This window comes from Equus asinus, chromosome 3 (assembly GCF_041296235.1).
Source record: "Equus asinus isolate D_3611 breed Donkey chromosome 3, EquAss-T2T_v2, whole genome shotgun sequence".
NCBI lineage: Eukaryota > Metazoa > Chordata > Mammalia > Perissodactyla > Equidae > Equus > Equus asinus.
The window spans coordinates 69,744,449-69,765,437 of NC_091792.1; the positions used below are offsets into that span (position 1 = coordinate 69,744,449).

General features: G+C 38.4%; 1 protein-coding gene across 4 annotated transcripts in view; it reads right to left on the bottom strand.

The window, feature by feature from the left end:
- XPO7 (exportin 7) overlaps window positions 1-20,989 on the bottom strand; it is a 103,148-nt gene that overhangs the window by 79,836 nt on the left and 2,323 nt on the right. For 2 of the 4 annotated variants that reach the window (XM_044766770.2, XM_044766769.2), the window contains one exon: window positions 20,542-20,678. The exons of the other annotated variants lie outside the window; for them this stretch is intronic. In XM_044766770.2, the coding sequence (XP_044622705.1) occupies window positions 20,542-20,592 (51 nt within the window). In that variant the 5' untranslated portion in view covers window positions 20,593-20,678. Of the gene's footprint in view, window positions 1-20,541; window positions 20,679-20,989 lie in introns of those variants that run through there. 4 annotated transcript variants of the gene reach the window in all.

A 20,989-nucleotide genomic window follows, 5' to 3' on the forward strand; every position in this document is an offset into this window, starting at 1 on the left:
GGAGTGCAGATGTTGCAGTAATCAAAACCTTAAGAGAACAAGACACCATGAAAAAAAACCAGGCAGATTTGAATAAAGATAAAATAAAACTCGGAAAAATGGGAAATGAAGGTGATTAAAATAAAAAGACGTGTTAAATAGATGTGTTAAACAGCTGAATAATCACAGCTGAAGAATGAATTAGTGAACTAAAAGGGAAATCTGTTGAAATTATACTGAATAGAAAGAAAGACAGACACGAGACATGAGAAAGTGGTGAAGATATGCAGGAGACAGGACAAGAAGATCCTACATATGTCTAAAAAGGCTGCCAGAAGGAAGATAGAGAATGCAAAAGGCATTATTCAGAGAATCTTCCAGAACTGATGGAAAACTACAAACCCCCAATTTCAAGAAATACAACATACATTAAAAAGAATCAATAACAAGTCAATCCACCTCACTTGTAGTAAAACATAAAACAAAGAGAAGATCTTAAATAGAGTGCCCACATAATTTATTTTCCAAACTGGGACACTTTTCTCTGAGACAAATGCTAAACTACACGGGACCCCAAGAAAACAGGAGTGAAAATTGGGACTGTTCCAGATTATATGTCCCAGCCAAGACACATATTAATTTTACTAAAGAAATGACAGACTGACAGCAGAGTTACTGACAACAAAAGACAGAAGACAATGGAATAGCCTCTTCAATGGATGAGAAAAAAATGACAGTATTGTTTTTCTATATTTCTATATCCAGCTACATTATCTTTGAAAGTGAGAGCTACAGAAAAACATTTTCAGACAAAAAAAGACTGAATTTGAATTCTCAAATTCCTCAAACAATTCCTAAAGGACGCACATATCAGAAAGAAGGAAATTCATTCCAGAAAGACAGCAAAGAGATCAAAGAAATAATTCTATGACATTATGTCAACTAATTAGAAAACTTTGATGAAATGAAAATTTTTAGAAAATTACAACTTACCACAAATGACTCCAGAAAGAAAAGAAAACCTGAATAGACCTACTGCCTGACCTCCAAAAAAAAATGGGGAAAATTATAGGCCAATTTTCATTTATGAACAGTTAAGAAAATCCTAAGTAATATATTAGCAACCCGAAACCAATACAACAAATTTCACAAAGTGATCCTAAAATTTATATGGAAGAGAAAAAGGGCCAAGAATGGAGACCATTTGAAGAACAAGTCTGAGAGCACTTGTCTTACAAGAGACCAAAACATTATAAAGTTACATCAATTAAGACAGTATAATACAGGAAGAGGGACAGAGAAATAGACCAATGGAACAGAGAGGGCACCCAAAAGGAAACTTGTTATTTCACAGATACAGCAATACAGATAACATGGAGAAAGGCTCAGTGGACTACACAACAGGGAAAATCCATGTGGGAAAAAGTGAAATTACATCTCGACCCAAAATTGAATTTCAGTAGATAAAGTTGAAAATATGATAAAAATGTTTTTACTTTTTCACATAAATAGCAATATATTCAGAAGAGAATGATTTAACCAAAGGATGTCAAACATTCTTCAAGAAAACAGTTCGATTTTCTACAAATACTAGAATAATGTTCCAGCTAGTTGGAACTAAAATTACAGGTTACATATGTATAACACAACAAGGTATATACACACACACACACATACACATGACTAAAACACAACATTAAATGTATATATAACTAGCACAGTCCTTAGCAATAGCAAATTATCTTAGGGAAAAGGGTATTTTATTTAAAAGACAGCCTCCATTTATTAATGCATATGTTATTTTAGTCATATAATATCTCATGACATTATTCCAACAAATAGCCAAACTGAAAACATAGCAAGAAAAAAAAATCACTTGGATAATCACGACCTACTTTGTGGTGCACTTTCATCTTTTTTGCTATTACAACCTCTGCCTCTGCAACTGAAAATTAGAATCAAGATACTACATAAAGTTTCACTCCTTGCTTTTTCCACTTAATTTATGGAATGAGCATTTTAATAAATCATTCAGATCTCTGAAAATCTGGTTTAAATGCCTGCATAGCAATCCATCATATTCTAGCACCTGCTAACCTCTGTAGCTCCACCCCTCCTTTGGCTCACTAAGCTTCAGCCAGAATGGTCTCCTCCAGTTCTGTGAGAGGAGGTCTTCCTCACCCCAGGACCTTTAAACATGCCATTTCTTTTCGTCTGGTACACTGTCTCCTTCCTTCCCTTAATATCGCCGCCCAATAATAAAAATAATCAGCACTCTCAAAAGATTTCAGTACACCCTTTTTCTTCATATCACTTATCACAATTTGTAAATATGAAGTGAAAATACAATTAAAAAATGATTTTCTTGTCTAAACCTATTCTTGTCTAGATCTTCCTTAAGCATGTTTACTTGTACTTCTTTAATTGTGCTAACTGTATAACAAAATTAAGATTTTAATGGTTGGAAAAGTTAATATTCTTACATTATCGCTAAAAATCAATAACATACAGCTAGCTATCCTCCAAAAAGAGGGCATATGAATTTTCTCAGTTTTATCATCACACTCTAAGAATTCTTTCTAGCTTAAAAATTATGTGATTCTAATGCCATTTCATTAACCTGATAACAAACAGTATTATTGTGATTACCATGAACATGTAATACAATTATTGCATCCATAAATGAAACACTCTATTCAGTTGTGAATAAACAAAAACAGTATATTTGGTGGAGAAACATCAACTGGCTTTAAAATGCTTTCTTAATACACCCACATAAATAAATTACAATGTTAAACAGAAAGTAAGCAATTGTTTTACATCACTAAAATAGCTGTCTGTTTAAAAGCAGGGGTCAGGGCAGTACTTCAACTTTAAAACAAACCTGTGTATGTGACCAGGGAGCTAATGATCTATGCAGCCCTGAGACCTCGAGTCAGAGGCATTCTCAAACTGCAGCACATCATCTATTAAACAACGTAACAGTATCATAAACTCCAGCCAAAAGAGGAAGTTATTTCAATTGTTTCCTAAAACCTCAGAATAGGATGTACACACATAATCCTGGCAGTAAAGTGCCACAGTATACCACAGACCAATTATTATTTTCTTGCCCTATAGAAATGCATCCTTCACACTCTAAAAGAAGTCATTGTTTATACGAAATATACATTACAGTTCACTTTCCTTGAATGCCCCCACTTTGTATGTTATTTCTTTAGACCTGTATACAACAGGTATCAAGAACGACTAGCCTGTAGTTTCTGAATCTAGCTGAAATCTACTGTTCTGAGATATTAAGATAGTATATCCTCTGGCCTACTGACGTAGAGTCTAACTATTGATAATAAACATTTAAAAGTTTGTTAGTGAGAATGAAAGATTTAAGAGACAAAGGCATAAAGAGGACAGAGTTTTTTTCACTGGTTTAAAAATTCAGAAGAAAGCTTCTCAGCTTTCCTTATCTCTCTTCCCACGAGAAAATCCCAAACACTATATATAATTCTTTAAAAGACTCAACAAGAACAAGCATAAGAAATTGAAAACAGAACATTAAAAGAAAAAAGATAACAGCAATCACCCATACTTAATCTTCGAACTCTGAACTTTGATTCAGAGGAGCAAAGAATTCAGAGTTCCATATTAACCCTCTGAAAAAAAAAAAGTAAAAAATAGTATTAAGTAAATGTAAGTAAATGACACACACACATCATACATGCTGGTTTTCTGATTCTCTGGAATTCTAAATAATTTTTCCCTTAACAGTTTTGTAAAATATCAATTTGCCTTTCTAGTTTATACTACTATATGATCAATGAAAACCGCTGTTCAGGAGTTCATCATGTTGTCAAATAAAGAGGATCAGGCAAGCTGCAAAACAGGAGACTTAACAGAACCTTCTAATAGAAGACAAGGGAGATTTAAAAAGAGAAGTCTTTTCTAGATACCCCTCAAACGCTACTTATGATGGAGGATTAGAAAAACTAATGTGGTTTTCCAAAAGTTAAAAATGGGACGGGGAGACAAAGCAGATGAAGGGCAGATCAAGCAGATTTAGTTTCAGTTGCCTTAGCAATACAGAAACCTTTAACAGACATTGGTGGCTAGAGTAGCCAATCTTGTACGGTCTACTCAAACTCCTGAGGATACAACCCCTTCTTTTTTGTATTAAATGCATGCCAATTTCATCGCTGATTGTGAAAAGCATTTAACTCCTGCCACTGGTAACAGAATCTGAGGCCGTTTCAGCAAACAAACTACACTAAAATATCAGAGTTTCACTTAAGTTTTGCACTTGTCCTAAGAGTTAATAAGAAATAGGATAGGTTACATTGTCAGCAGCTAACATTTTAGATATTTACAACATCTAAAGGCTACTGAAATAGGCTTTCACTATGAAAATTTGAGTTCTAACCCACGTTGCTAACAGGTAAACAAGTGCTTACTGGACATCCACACTCAAATGTATACAAGCACCTCAAAATATGGATATTCAAGACTTACCTTACTAACTTGCTCAACATCCTGTTCATTCATTCACTCTCCACCTACCTGCCCAGAAAGGTGGGAGCCTGCCTTCTCACTTGACACAAAATCCCACCAAGTGTAACCTCCTTAACGTCAATCTCCATCCTCACAACCATTAGTCTCGTTCAAGTCCCAATTATTTCTTGCATAGACTACTGCTTCATCTCCTACCTTGTCCACATCCAAGCAATTTTCTATACCATCACCACAGTGATGTAATTATTCTGTCACTTCTACTTAAAAACCTTCAACTACACATCTACAGTACAAATTCCTTATTAAGATATAAGGTAGATATGAAGAGACATTTTTCCAAAGAAGATATATGGATGGCCAACAGGCACATGAAAAGATGTTCAATCTTCATCTTCTGGTCCCTTCCAACCATTACAGTCTCGTCTTGCACTTTACTCCTATTTCCTATACAGCAGCGATATTTAATTGCTTTCACTTTCCTGGAATGTTTCATGAACACATGTAGTTTTGCTTATGGTATCTGCTCTGCCTGGTATGCTCTGATCAACCTGGAAAACACCACATCTTTTAAGATCTGGCCTTAAGCATTCACCACTTTAAGAAGCTTTCTCTGGCTTTGCAAGGGAGGACTGACATCTGTGTCTCATTATGTTCTATGCATACGTGTGTCATATCACCTGTATCACTCTATATCCTTTACTGGTGCACAGTTCTAGCTATTGAAGTCTTTGAGCATAGATGACGTACCTCATTCACCTTTACATTTCCACTGACTAGCAACCTGGCACACAGCACACGATAAAAACAATATCAGCTGAATGAGGGAATGTGTACTGATAGTGTATTTCATTGCCATTTCTATTTCATAATCATCAAAAGGATGATACTTTCCAAACAATACTATTCTGTCAAATAAGCAAATAGGTGACATATTTAAGGTACGTATGAGACTTACAGGTCAATTTTGAGAATATGACCAGAACTGTGGTGGAAACCAGAAATGACAGAAGTTGTTTAAAAAAGGTACCTTTATGGAAACAGCTAAAATACCTATTTGTTACACATTTCCTTATATCTGTGTACAGCATCAACAGAACACCCATATGCCACTTTCTCTCAGTTTAGCTGGTGCATTTAGATTCCTATTTCAACAAAACATTTATTTTTAGGATAGATTATACTGACATGACCAATCAATCACCAAAAACTTAAAAACATCTCTATTTACGCAAAAAATAAGATAATTCATCAGGTAAAATAATTCCATATTTTTTTGCCAAGAAAAAGGACGATTATTTGATAGTATTAGTGATAATATACTTATTGACCTCTGTATCACATTCACAACCAGTTATGCCTGCCCCCAAGAGCAGAATCACACAAAACAGTTTTCAGTACCGTGAAGTCTTTAAACTCATTCTTTTTAAAAAGTTTTTTCTATTATTGTGTTGAGGTCATAGTGACTTATAACACTGTAAATTTCAGGTGTACATTATTGTATATCAGTTTCCATACAAACTGCATCATGTTCACCATCAATAGTCTAATTTTTATCCATCACCATACATATGTGCCTCTTTACCCCTTTCACCACCCCCCGCCACTCCCCTCCCCACTGCTAACCACTAACCTGTTCTCCTTATCCATGTGTTTATTTATCTTCCACATATGAATGAAACCACCCGGCGTCTGTCTTTCTCTGTCTAGCTTACTTCACTTAGCACAATAGCTGCAAGGTCCATCAATGTTATTGCAAATGGCATGACTTTGTCTTTTTTTATGGTTGAGTAGTATTCCACTGTGTGTGTGTATACACACACACACCCACCACATCTTCTTTATCCATTCATCTGTTAGTGGGCATTTGGGTTGCTTCCACCTCTTGGCTATTGTGAATAATGCTATGATGAACATAGGGGTGCATAAGTCTTTCCGAATTATTGATTTCATGTTCTTTGGATAAATACCCAGCAGTGGGATAGCTGAATCATATGGTATTTCTATTTTTAATTTTTTGAGACATCTCCATACTGTTTTTCATAGTGGCTGCACCAGTTTGTATTCCCACCAGCAGCGTATGAGGGTTCCTTTTTCTCCACATCCTCTCTAACACTTCTTATTTCTTGTCTTGTTAACTACAGCCATTCTGATGGGCGTGAGGTGATATCTCACTGCAGTTTTGATTCACATTTCCCTAAAAATTGGAGACATTGAACATCTTTTCATGTGCCTGTTGGCCATCCATATATCTTCTTTGGAAAAATGTCTGTTCATATCTACCGCCCATTTTTTGATTGGGTTGTTTATTCTTTTGCATGTGGCTATGTAGTTTTCCCAACACCATTTATTGAAGAGACTTTCCTTTCTCCCCTATAGGTTCATGGCTCCTTTGTTGAAGATTAGCTGTTCACAGATGTGTCATTTTATTTCTGGGCTTTCAATTCTGTTCCCTTGATCTGTGTGTCTGATTTGTGCCAGTACCATGCTGTTTTGATTACAATAGCTTTGTAGTATATTTTGAAATCAGGGATTTTGATTCCTCATTTTGTCAATGTGGTGTATCACATTGATTTGTGGATGTTGAACCATCCCTGCAATCCTGGAACAAATCCCACTTGATAACAGTGTATGATCCTTTTAAGGCACTGTTCTTTTTTCTCAGGATTGTTTTGGTTATTGGGGGTCTTTTGTTGTTCCATACAAATTTTAGGGTTCTTTTTCTATTTCCGTGAAGAATGTTACTGGGATCCTGATTGGGATTGCGTTGAATCTGTAGATTGGTTTAGGTAATATGGACACTATGTTTATTCTTCCAATCCGTGAACACGGAGTATCTTTCCATTTCTTGATGTCTTCTTCAATTTCTTTAAATAATGTCTTACAGTTTTCGGTGTATAGGTCTTTCACTTCCTTGGCTAAATTTATTCCTAGATATTTTATTCTTTTTGTTGCGATTGTAAATGGGGTTACATTTTGATTTCTCTTTCTGCTCGTTCTTTGCATATAGAAATGCAACTGATTATGTTGATTTTGTACCCTGCAACTCTGCTGTAGCTGTTGATAATATCTAATCGTTTCTGGAGAATTCTTTAGGGTTTTCTATATATAGAATCGTGTCATTTGCAAACAGTGAGACTTTTACCTCTTCCTTTCCAATTCGGCTCCCTTCTATTGCTTTTTCTTATGTAATTGCTCTGGCTAGAACTTCCAGTACTATGTCGAGTAAGAGTGGTGAGAATGTCTTCCTCCTGTTCTCAGAGGGATGGCTTTCAGTTTTTCATTGTTAAGTATGATGTTGGCTGTGGGTCTGTCATATATGGCCTTTATTATGTTAAGGTATTTTTCTGCTATACCCATTTTATTGAGAGTTTTTTTTTAACCATAAATGGTGTGGATCTTGTCAAATGCTTCCTCTGCATCTACTGAAATGATCATGTGATTTTTATTCCTCATTTTGTCCATGTGGTGTATCACATTGATTTGTGGATGTTGAACCATCCCTGCAATCCCGGAATACACCCCACTTGATAACGGTGTATGATCCTTTTAACGTATTGTACTCAATTTGCTGCTAATTTGCTGTAGATTTTTGCATGTATGTTCATCAGTGATATTGGCCTGTAATTTTCCTTCTTTGTGTTGTCCTTGTCTGGTTTGGTATCAGGACAATGTTGGCCTGGTAGTGAGTTAGGAAGTGTCCTGTCTTCTTCAATATTTTGGAATAGTTTGAGAAGGATAGGTATTAAATCTTCTTTGAATGTTTGGTAGAATTCACCATGGAAACCAACTCGTCCTGGACTTCTGTTTCTGGGGATTTTTTTTCTTTTTGTAAGGAAATAGGCCCTTAGCTAACATCTGTTGCCAATCTTGCTCCTTTTGCCGGAAGATTATCCCAGAAATAACATCTGTGGAGTTCTTCCTCTATTTTGCATGTGGGATGCCACCACAGCATGGCTTGATGAGTTGTACATAGGTCTGCACCTGGATCCAAACCAGCAAACCTTGGGCTGCTGAGGTGGAATGTGCAAACCTAACCACTACGCCACCACGTGGCCCTGGGAGGTTTTTGGTTACTGTTTCAATCTCCTTACTTGTAACTGGTCTATTCAGATCCTCTATCTCTTCTTGATTCAGTTCTGGGAGGTTGTATGATTCGAAGAATTTATCCATTTCTTCTAGGTCATCCAATTTGTTGGCATATAGCTTCCCATAGTATTCTCTTACAGTCTTTTGTATTTCTGTGCTATCCATTGTAATTTCTCCTCTTTCATTTCTAATTTTATTTATTTGAGTCTTCTTTTTTCCTGACTGAGTCTGGCTAAGAGGTTGTCAATTTTGTTTCTCTTCTCAAAGAACCAGATCTTAGTTTCATTGATTCTTTCCACTGTTTTTTAGTCTCTGTATCACTTATTTCTGCTCTGATTTTCATTATTTCCTTCCTTCTACTGACTTCGGGCTTTGTTTGTTCTTGGTTTTCTAGTTCTTTTCGGTGTAGGTTAAGATTACTTATTTCAGGGGGCCAGCCGAGTGGTTAGGTTCGTGCGCTCCACTTTGGCAGCCCAGCATTTCAGCAGTTTGAATCCTGGGTGAGGACATGGCACTGCTCATCAAGCCATGCTGAGGTGGCATCCCACATGCCACAACTAGAAGGACCCACAACTAAAAACACACAATGTACCGGGAGACTTTGGGGAGAAAAAAGAAAAAAAATAAAATCTTAAAAAAAAAAGATTACTTATTGAAATTTTTTTCTTTGTTGAGGTAGGCCTGTATTGCTATAAATTTCCCTCTTAGAATTGCTTTTGCTGTGTCCCACAAGAGTTGGTATGTAGTGTTTTCATTTTCCTTTGTATCCAGGTATGTTTTGATTCCTCTCTTGATTTCGTCATTGATCTAAAGGTTGATCAGTAGCATGTTTATTTAGTCTCCAGATACTTGTGACTTTCCCAGCTTTTTTCTTATGGTTGACTTCTAGTTTCACAGCATTGTGGTCGGAAAACATGCTTGATGTGATTTCAATCTTCTTAAATTTACTGAGGCTTGCCTTGTTTCCCAACATATGTATGGCCTATCATTGAGAATGTTCCATGTGCACTTGAGAAGAATGTCTATTATGCTGCTTTTGGATGGAATATTCTATATACATTTTATTAAGTCCATCTGGTCCAATGTTTCACTTAAGTCCACTGTTTCCTTGTTGACTGTCTAGATGATCTATCCATTGATGTTAACTGGAGTGTTGAGGTCCCTGACTATTACTGTTTTGCTGTCAATTTCTCCCTTTAGGTCTGTTAATAGTTGCTTTATGTACTTTGGTGCTCCTGTGTTAGGTGCATGTATATTCATAACAGTTATGTCCTCTTGGTGGAGTGTCCCTTTTATCATTATATACTGCCCCTCTTTGTCTGTGTTTTTTATCTTGAAGTTTGCTTTGTCTGATTTAAGTACGACAACACCTGCTTTCCTTTGCTTGCCGTTTGCTTGGAGTATTGCCTTCCATTCCTTCACTCTGAACCTGTGTCTGTCTTTATAGCTGAGATGTGATTCCTGGTGGCAGCATATTTTTGGGTCTTGTTTTTCAATCCATCCAGCCACTCTGTATCTTTTTATTGGTGAATTCAGTCCATTTACATTTAGAGTGATTATTGATATATGAGGTCCTAATATTGCCATTTTATCTAGTTTCTGGTAGTTCTATATTTCCATTGTTTCCTTTCCCTTGTATTTCTGAGGGCCATTTCAGTTTGATGTTTTCTGTGATAGTTTTCTCAATTTTCTCTTTATTTATGATCTGTGACTCTGCTCTGATTTTTTTGTATTGTGGCCACCATCAGGTTTTTATAAAAGATCTCATAGATAAGACAGTCCATTTTCTGATAGCTTCTTATCTCCATTAGCCTAAGCAGGTTCCATCCATCACCTCTTCCCCTTTTATGTTTTTGTTGTCACAAATTGTTTTTTTGTGATGTGAGTTTGTGACTAAATTGAAGTGTTCACAGTTATTTTTGATGCTTTCTTCCTCTTTAAATTTTGTTACAATCATTTTCAGCCTATTCTGATAGAGAGCTGCAATTTTCTGATTTTGTCTATTTATCTCCTTGCTCAAAGCTATGTAAGCCTTTGCCTTTTTGCATCACATAGAGGGCTCCCGTCATCATTTCTTGAAAGGCAAGTCTAGCAGCGATGAACTCTCTCAGCTGTCATTTATCTGGGAAAGCTTTTATTTGTCCATCATAAGTGAAGGATAATTTTGCTGGGTAGAGTATTCTTGGCTGAAAGTTTTTGTCTTTCAGTATTTTGAATATTTCATTCTATTCTCTCCTAGCCTGTATGGTTTCTGCTGAGAAAGACGCTGAAAGCCTGATGGGGGTTCTTTTGTAGGTTATTTTCTTTTCTCTTTTGATGCCCTTAATATTTTTCCTTTGTCATTGACTTTTGACAGTTTTAATATCAAATGCCTTGGAGGTCTCTTTGCATTGAGGTAATTAGGAGTTCTACTGGCTTCACATACTTGTATTTCAGTTCCTTCTGCAGGTTTGAGAAGTTCTCAGCTATTATTTCTCTGAACAAGTTCTCTGTTCCTTTCTCTCCCTCTAGGATACCTATAATCCTTATGTTACTTTTCCTAATTAAGTTGAATATTCCTTGAAGAATTTCTTCATTTTTTTTTTAAGTCTTAGTTCTCACTCCTCTGACAACTGAAGCATTTCTAGGTTTCCATCTTTGAGGTCACGAATTCTATGCTCCATAAGGTCTACTCTATTTTTTATGCTTTCCAAATTATTTTGTATCTCGTTAATTTGTGTTCTTCCTATCCAGAATTTCTATTTGTTTTTTTTTAAAGAGTTTCAATCTCTTTGGTGAAGTATTCCTTCTGTTCATTAATTTTATTCTTGGCCTCACTGAACTGCCTGAGTTTTCTTGTAACTCATTGAGTTTCTTTATGATAGCTATTTTGAATTCTCTGTCAGGTACACTGTAGTCTTCTGTGACTCCACGTTTGGTTTCTGGAGACTTGTCATCTTTCTTCTGCTCTGAGTGTTACTGTAGCTCTTCATGGTGTTTGATGAACTGATCCTTTGCTCGTGCACTTGTGGTAGTAACCAGCTCTTCTTTTTTGGGTACAGCTTTGGTTACTCTGGTTGTGGTCACCTGGGTCTCATGTTCCTCCACTGGCTTCCCGTGGGCTCGGCTGCTGCTGTCCCACGCACCACCTGTGCTGCTGTTCCTGGGTTGTCTTGCGGTGGTGGTGGCACTGCTGCCAGGGGTGCTGGGTTCATGGGTGTCACTGTCACTTGCTGGGGCTTGGGGACCCGGGCACTTATATACAGCCTCTGCTGCTAGTGGAGCTGGTGTTGGGGTTGCTGTCACTCGGGGCTGAGTCACTGGTTCTGCTGTGGTTGCTGTTGATTCTGGTTGCAGATTCCCCCTGCCGCTGTTGTGGAGGGCAGCAGCTGTTTTTTCTGTTCCTGCCCCAACTGCTTGTAGTTGTGCAGGTTGGACGCTCTGTGTTTGTGTGGGCTGGGCTGCCACACTCACTCAGCAGGCAGGTTGCACTCACATGGATGGGGCGACTGTGGCACCGTGTGTGCTCCCACCAGCCAGACTCCACTCACAGTCACGGTGGCCACTGTGTGAGGATGCAAGTGTCGGACTGCTGCCTCCCGGGAGGGAGGGGGGCAGCTCCCTGACTTCCACTGCTTCCTGGGGGTCCAGTCCACCCACCTTCAGATGTATAGCTGCATGGATCTCTCAGGCGTCCTGTTGTGCTGTGTAGGGAATCCTCTCCTGGTTAATGGATCTCCGCTTAGTTGTAACTTAGAGGGGAGAGACAAAGGGAACAACTCACTCCGCCATGATGCTGACATCACTTGAAACTCATTCTTAAAATAGGCCATCTTAACCATTTTAACTTAGAATACTTATGGGTTATTTTCAAAGCCAATGCTTTGAATCATCACAAAAACCTTATTATTAAGATCAGTAATAAGGCTTGTTTTTGCAACGTCCTTTGAGGAAGAATATATTTAGGATTTTTTTTTTTTTAAGTCTTTAAACCACTACTTCCTATCAGCAAAATTCTGAATTTCTTTTATGAGTTGACTGCTTCATCTCATTCACTCAGCAAGAGAACAGAACACATCATAGGCTCAGGGTGGGAACAGTCAGTAACCTTAAATATTCTAATGTATCCATTTGCATTCACATACCTGGGAGAGTGAGGACCTAGCTTATTTTTACAGGCACCCAGGAAAGCAATCCTATAACGTTTGTTCCACTCTGCTTCCTTTAGTTCAGTGGCAAGTTTCTCTTATTCTAGACTAGCACTGTCCAGCAGAAATTTCCATGGTGAAGGGAATATTTTATATCTGCACTATGAAATGTGGTAGTCACCAGCCACGTCACCACTGAGCACTTGAAATGTGGTCAGCATGACTGAAGAACTTAATTTTAATTTAACTTAATTTAACTTAAACTTAAATAGTAACACGTGGTTAGTAGTTACCATTTTGGACAATGCAAGTAGAGATCCTAGAATGCTACAGTCAACAAAATGTATCAAGTCTAATCTGGTCATCCTGTAAAAGTGGGCTGGGCTTGGGTTAGAATCATACTGCGTCAGCCCCCTCCCCACCCAAAAGTCAGGCAATAGATCTGAAGAGACATACCCCCAGGAGTCTGCAAATTTTTTCTGTAAAGGACCAGAGAGTAAATATTTTAGGCTTTATGGGCCAGTAGGCCGAAAGGTCTCTGATGCAACTATTGAACCCTGCCATGGTAGCACAAAAGTAGCCAGGACAATTTGTAAAGGAACTTGTGTAGCTGTGTTCCAATAAAACTTTTATTTATGAACACTGAAATTAGAATTTTATAGAATTATCATGTGTCCTGGAGTACACCTTAGATTTTTTTCAACTAATTAAAAATGTAAAAACTGTTCTTAGTTCTGAGGCCATACAAAAACAGGCTGTGGGGCCAAACCACCAGCCTGGTTTGCAAATCTCTGAAATACACAAAAGGTGAGTAAGCACAAGAAGAGACAGTCAACACCATTAGTCATCAAGGAAATGCAAACTGCAACCACACTACAATCCCACTAGAACGGTGATACAAAAAGCTGGAGAAGATATGGAGCACTTGGAACTCTTATACACTGCTGGTGAGAAAGTAAAATGGTACAATCACTTTGGAGAATTGAATTTTCCTAAAAAGTTAAAATATACCATAGGACCCAGTACACCTAGATACTTAACTCAAGAGAAATGAAAATTTATAACCACACAAAGACATGCATATGCATATTCACAGTCCCTTTATTCACCATGACTAAAATCTGGAAACAACTCAAATACCCCCAAGGGGCAAATGGATACATAAAATGTGGAATGGAATACTACTAAGCAATAAAATGTAACCACCACCGATAGTATTCAACAACCTGAATGAATCTCAAAATCACTGTGTTGAGTGAAAGAAGTTAAAAACAAGAGTTCACAGCAAGTTGATTATATAAAACTCCAGGAAATGAAAGCTAATTTATAGTGACAGAAAGCAGATCAGGGTTGCCTGGGGCTGAGGGCTGAGAGAGACGACAGAGTTAGGAGGAAACATTCTGTATTTTGATAGCGGTGGAGTCACAGATGTATACTTGTCAAATTGTACACTTTAAATGGATGCAATTTACTGTACACATAAAGATGGTTTAAAGAAAGTCTTAATTCCATTGGCAACAGATTTACCCATAGCAATCTCTATGAACGGATACATTCACTTTCAGAAGTGCTATTTAAATGTGAGGGGATGGGTAAGGGAGGGGTAGATAAGAAGTTAGTCTGAAATCTCACACTACCACTGCTGATGGGAAATGTGCCTCGGGGACTTCTAGGCACATTCACAGTAACCCAAATCAGAGCTTTCCATAGACAGGTTTTAGGAATTCTGTGAACTGACAACTTTCCTGTTCACAATATTCTGATCTCCCTGTTTGGAAGGTGGATTTTAAGTTAGACTAAAACGTACAATTTCAAGAATTAGTAACTAATCCTTTACGTTATAACGAGTTTTCATTTGCATCACCTTTGGGATAATGTCTTTATTTTATATACCCTGTTGCTTAGGTTCAATTTAAGAATATTTTGCTATAGGTCTTATGAAGGCTTGAAGAAACTTGCTCAGCTCTAGAACAACATTATCAGTTCAAAATATTAAGAGTAAGGGAAAAAGGTCCTATTTTCCAATAATGTTTGAATTACTCCTTAAATTCTTGGGTATGCCCCAAAGTAGTTTTTGAAGACCTTACAAGGATTCTTCAGATGGGTTAATGACAAGCTGATGATAAAAAAAAAAAAGAAAAAAATCACCCACTAACACAAAACAAATAATACTCTAGATAATTTGTGCCTATATATTGGGCAAAACTGGGGTGAACATTTTTCAATCAAGTACAGATACATGAAATATTCATCTGGCTTCCCCGGTTCTTTTCTGAGCAAATTATGTTTTAGGTTCCAGAAGTCAAATTAAATTTCATGCTTGACTTTAGACAATGTCCTTTTGGAAGAGAAAAATAAAACACCAAAATTCAGGAGTCAGCAGAGGTGAATGAATCGGGGGAAAAAAAATCCTAAAAAAAAACCCCCGCTTTTCCTTTTTTTAATTCATAAATACATCCCTTTTAATCATACAACTGACTCAAACTTTAGGGGAAATACCTAGCATAACTCTCAATTCTTTCTGAGACTACACACTTCATGTATCATAATTTCTTATCATACAAAGTACAAATGAGATCAGCATTTGTTTCCAACACAATTTCATACACTTAAAAATTAAAATGTCACCACAGCTATAAGATCACAACTTCCTGAAGTAGCACAAGGGATATTTTATAAACTTAATTGTTTTCAGAGCTATTTATAGGAAAGCATTTTGATTGTTTTCCAGGGACTTTTCAGTGAGAATCATATTCTAGTCTACCAGCATCAACATCTGACTAATAATGTCAATTTCTTGTACCATAAGAAATGTCTTGGGGCCGCCCCATGCCCCAGTGGTTAAGTTCACGCACTCCACTTTGGTGGCCCAGGGTTTCGCTGGTTTGGATCCTGGGCATGGACATGGCACCGCTCATGAGGCCATGCTGAGGCAGTGTCCCACATGCCACAACTAGAAGGAGCCACAACTAAAAATACACAAGTATGTACTGGGGGGCTTTGGGAGAAAAAGGAAAAATAAAATTTTTTTTTTTTTAAAAAAAGAAATGTCATTCACTGCTTATTGTGCAAATAAGAGAACTCTTTACTTACTATTTGGGGCATAACAGAGCTCAATTTGTGAGAAGTGGTACAGATTATTAGATCTTAATTTTTTAAACTCTGGGAGTTTAAGAAATTGGGAGGAGGGGTAGAGGAAGGCATATTTAAGAGAGATGAAATGGAAATATTAGTACAAGCATAAATATTTTAGGAAAATGTATAACATACATACGAATTGAGAACACAGTAGTTTATTTGGGAGAACGGTAACGATGACAATTGGAAATCCCAGCCAGAATGTTGGAAGTATAAGGGACTTCACAGATCACCTAACCCAGGCTCAAAAAGACTAAAAGAGTTGCCCAGTTAAATGGTCTAACACATATAAAAGGGCCCAGTATGGTGCCTGGCTAACAGATGCTCAATAAATGTTGGTATCTCCTTTTCCCCTACCCCAACCAAGGTCCTATGCCAGTAAGTTTTACAATAACCACCACCACAATCATCACCTAAATCAACGGTTCTCCAGTCTTCCAGAGACACCAGATCCTTTCATCAGCCTATTTCAAGTAAAATTCCATTACTGTTATCTCAGTAATACCTACCTTACAGAGCTACTGTGAGCATTAAACGAAATCATGTAAAGTGACAAGCAGCTAAGTCCAATAAATGCTGGCATGAAGTTTTGAATTCTGCCTTCTTTCAAAAACACCCTTTCCATTTATGGTAGGAGCGTGGGTGTGTGTCTTTGTATGCTCACAAATGTGTATGAGGGGGTGAGGAGCCAGGGATGCAAATATCATACATACTTAGGATCCAGTTTTTGACAATTTCCCTCCTTTCCCCAAGATTTTGATATGCCCCCTGGGTGCCAGTCTCATTCCATTGAGAAGTCCCTGCTACAGTGAATCACTACAAATGTGAGGCATGAACTCGGATGTACTGGAATGGGGAAAAAGGTAAAGGGAGTAACAGGCCCCTCATTCAGGGATATGTTGAGAAAACCACAGTCTCATTACAAATTACAACTCAATAACCAGGCTTGGGATTAACTAAAATGCACGGACCTGAAAACAGGACATCACATCTTATACTTCCTTCCCTGTACCTGCACAGCACCAAAACCAGGACATTAGTACATGCCTAATAGTCACTACTAATCATTCTCAAGGATTCAGTATTTAAAAGTTCAGGGCCGGTCCCATGGCCTAGTGGTTAAGTTTGGCGCACTTCACTTCAGCAGCCTGGGTTTGGTTCCTGGGTGTGGACCTACATCATTCGTCAGTGCTCATGCTGTGGCGGCAACTCACATACAAAATAGGGGAAGACTGGCACAGATGTTAGCTCAAGGACTATCTCCTTCAAACAAAAAAATAAAAATTCAGTCTGCATATAACCCTCCAGGAAGACATAACGCGACCCCAAATTAGCCTTTCACATAGGTCAAAAGAGAAACATTTGTAAATCAGTTTCTCCATAAAATGCGGTGAGCATTTTCATCTAAAAAGGAATATATCTTTTTTTTTTAAAGATATTATTTTTTTCCTTTTCCTGCCCCCCCGGTACATAGTTGTATCTTCTTAGTTGTGGGTCCTTCTAGTTGTGGCATGTGGGACACCGCCTCAGCATGGTTTGATGAGCAGTGCCATGTCCGCACCCAGGATCCGAACCGACGAACCACTGGGCCGCCTGCAGCGGAGCGTGTGAACTTAACCACTCGGCCACAGGGCCGACCCCAGGAATATAAAACTCCAGTTCTAAAGTTCATGAATGGCCTGAAATTGTAGGCAAATTTTTGTATAGGTACACTTTTGCTCCCTGGAGTGCACAAAGATTTCATCACATTCTGAAACAAAACAAAACAAACTCCCCAAAAGCTGAAGAACCACTGCTTTATATTGCTTCTCCCTCTGGCTTTGAAGTTCAAGCTCTCACAGATAGTCCTTCCTCAGCTTGACTTCTAAAAGCATATTAAAAATCAAATGATGGGGCTGGCCCAGTGGTGTAGTGGTTAAGTTTGCACACATTGCTTCGGCAGCCTGGGCAGCCCAGGATTCGCAGGTTTGGATCCTGCGTGCGGACCTAGCACCGCTCGTCAAGCCATGCTGTGGCAGCATCCCACATAAAACAGAGGAAGATGGGCACAGATGTTAGCTGAGGGGCCATCTTTCTCAAGCAGAAAGGGGAAGATTGGCAATAGATGTTAGCTCAGGGCCAATCTTCCTCTCACACACACACACAAATTCAAATAACAAGATAGTAGTTGCCCTTAGGAGAAAGGATGTATGGGTAGTTGCTGAGGGGGGCATTAGAGGGACTTTTGAGGCACTGATAATATTGTGGATTTGGATGCTGGTTACAAAACGGCGTTCACTTTGCAAAAATTCATCAAACTGAACACTTTTGATTTTTGTATCTGTCTGAAGATATACTTCAATAAGAGACTTAAAAAAAAAAACAGTAACAAAGATGGGTCACTTATACAAAGCAAACATCATTGTGTAATGTAAAAAACAAGCCCTTAAAAACAATCATGTACTAGGAGAGGCCCATGTGGTGAAGAGCTGAAACCCCTGGACAATGCCACTGAGGCACTGAGGCCCTCAGTCCTGCAAGTAACTGACCGAGGCTTGCCAATGACCACGTTGAGTCAGTGTGAGGAACAGATTCTCCATGCTCAGTTAAGCTAAGACTGCAAACGAAAGACCCTGCACTGGGACCGTCAGGTTAAGCCACTCCCAGGTCCTCGACCGGAGAAAAGCTGTGAGATAATATGTCTGGTGTTTTAAAAAAAGACGCAATTTCTAAACACTCCCTTCCTTACATGTATTGAAGTGAGCAAAGAAGCCTCAGTAGTTGTACCTGCAGAGACATCAGCTTATTGGTTTAAACTGGCAACTTTCCCTTTTCGAAAGGCTGTAGTACAATACTACTTTCAAAACTGAACCAGGAAAAAAGAAAGATACAGCTGGTGACTATGAACATCAGTTGCTGGATCAACGGGAAGTAAATTCTCTCTAACAAACACAAGAGGGATCGCCTCATGCCTCTTTCTCCTACCTCCATCGAAACTAGAGATTCCATTACAGTATATTTTGGTGCTTTATTGCATAAGTGTTTGAATACCACACGCATATACACATCCCTTAATTTTTCTGAAGGCTTTTCTCACAAGAGGAAATATACTAATGCCAGAGTTATCAAGTAAATACAAACATTTTCTTTTATTTTTTTTAGATTGGCACCTGAGCTAACAACTGTCGCCACATCTTTTTTTCGCTTGTTCTTCTCCCCAAAGCCCCCCAGCACACAGTCATACACTCTAGTTGTGAGTGCCTCCAGTTGTGCCATGTGGGACACCACCCCAATGTGGCCTGATGAGCGGTGCCACGTCTGCGCCCAGGATCCGAACCAGCGAAACCCCGGGCCGCCGAAGCAGAGTGCACGAACTTAACCACTCGGCCATGTTCTTTTAAAATACAGATATATTTGTATAAATCCACAAAACAGGTAGATGGGGGGATGTAGCTATTCCAGTATCATCCAACACAAATGTAGTATGTTTTGAAATCAATGTATTAGTTCTCTGATCTGTCTGTGCTTCTGAAGCCTGCCCAGAGAGAGCATCAGAACGTAGATGTCAGCAGGGTCTTTCTCAACACGGGATCCTCTGCAGTGCCCGGCACGGCAAAGGGCTTTACACACATTAAGCATTACAGTACTAGTTTAACTAAAAAAAAGTTACGAAAGTTACTGGGTTTTTTCCATTTAAGGTTCTTAACAGTTGTACAGAACTCTCTTCTCAAAATGGACTACTAAGAGCTCCTATCATTTCCTTGCATATTTTTAAAAGCTGAAAAGACAACTATTAATTTTGCTATAATCAGGCTAAACTTTTGTACTCTGTTAAACTTTAACCTGCCAGTAGTAATGATTCTTCATGACTCCCCAGAGTTAGACTGGTGGTCAATATTTAATTACTGCACCTTAAATTTAAAACAAAAGATGATTATTTGAAAATACTATTTTATTACATAGTAATAATGTAGAGCCTAGTAAATAATACTTTATTATATATTCTTTCCTTTTCCCCTCAAGATCCTGAACACCAGCTAGCACTATTATAGCTAATATCTGGGGCCGGTCCTGTGGCCGAGTGGTTAAGTTCTCGAGCTCTGTTTCGGTGGCCCAGGGTTTCACCGATTCAAATCCTGGGCGCAGACATGGCCCTGCTCATCAAGCCACGCTGAGGCGGCGTCCCACAACTAGAAAGACCTACCACTAAAAATACACAACTAGGGGCCTGCCTGGTGGTGCAGCGGTTAAGTGTGCACGTTCCGCTTTGGCAGCCCGAGGTTCAGTGGTTCAGATCCCGGGTGTGGACATGGCACCGCTTGGCAAGCCATGCTGTGGTAGGCATCCCACGTATCAAGTAGAGGAAGATGGGCATGGAATGCTAGCTCAGGGCCAGTCTTCCTCAGCAAAAAGAGGACTGGTGGCAGATGTTAGCTCAGGGTTAATCATCTTCAAAAACAAAAACAAAAAAACCCACATGCCTATGTACCAGGGGGCTTTGGGGAGAAAAAGGAAAAACGAAAATCTTTAAAAAAACCTAACATCTGATTCTTCTTAATCTTTTTCATTGCCACTGTACACTAAGAATAGTCTTCATCTGTGTGCAATGACTTATCAGCAAGAGAAGGTACTGAATCCTCATTATCTCCAGCTAACTAGATATTAAAATAAAACAGGAAGGAAGAGCAACTAAAGATAAATAGAAATGAGTATGATTTTTTTTTCTTACAGTTAATGCTCTATAACCACTGCTTCCAGGGCAGGCATGAGATAAGGTCATCTAAATCCAAGAATAAGAAATCCATCACAATAAGGAGCTGCTTACAGCCATTCTTCTAAAGAGGCTTGACTATGACATCAACAGAGCTAAAAGACAAATCAAGTATTACAATTTTTCTATTACTAACGTTTGTGACACTTAAATCTTCCATAAAACACATATCAGAAAACAGGCTCAGGACTTCAGCCTGAGAATCATGACATTTGCTTAGTGTCAAAAAAAAAAAAAAAAAAAAAAAAACTGCTCACCCTAGTGGTTCAGAAAAGTACTAGATACATATGACTCAACTATTTACTACTACACACGAAACTCAATCACTGTCTTGAATCTGTAATAGACTCCTTTTTCAACTTCATGCTCCAACAGTGTTATGAGAAAAGTACTCCTCAACACAATT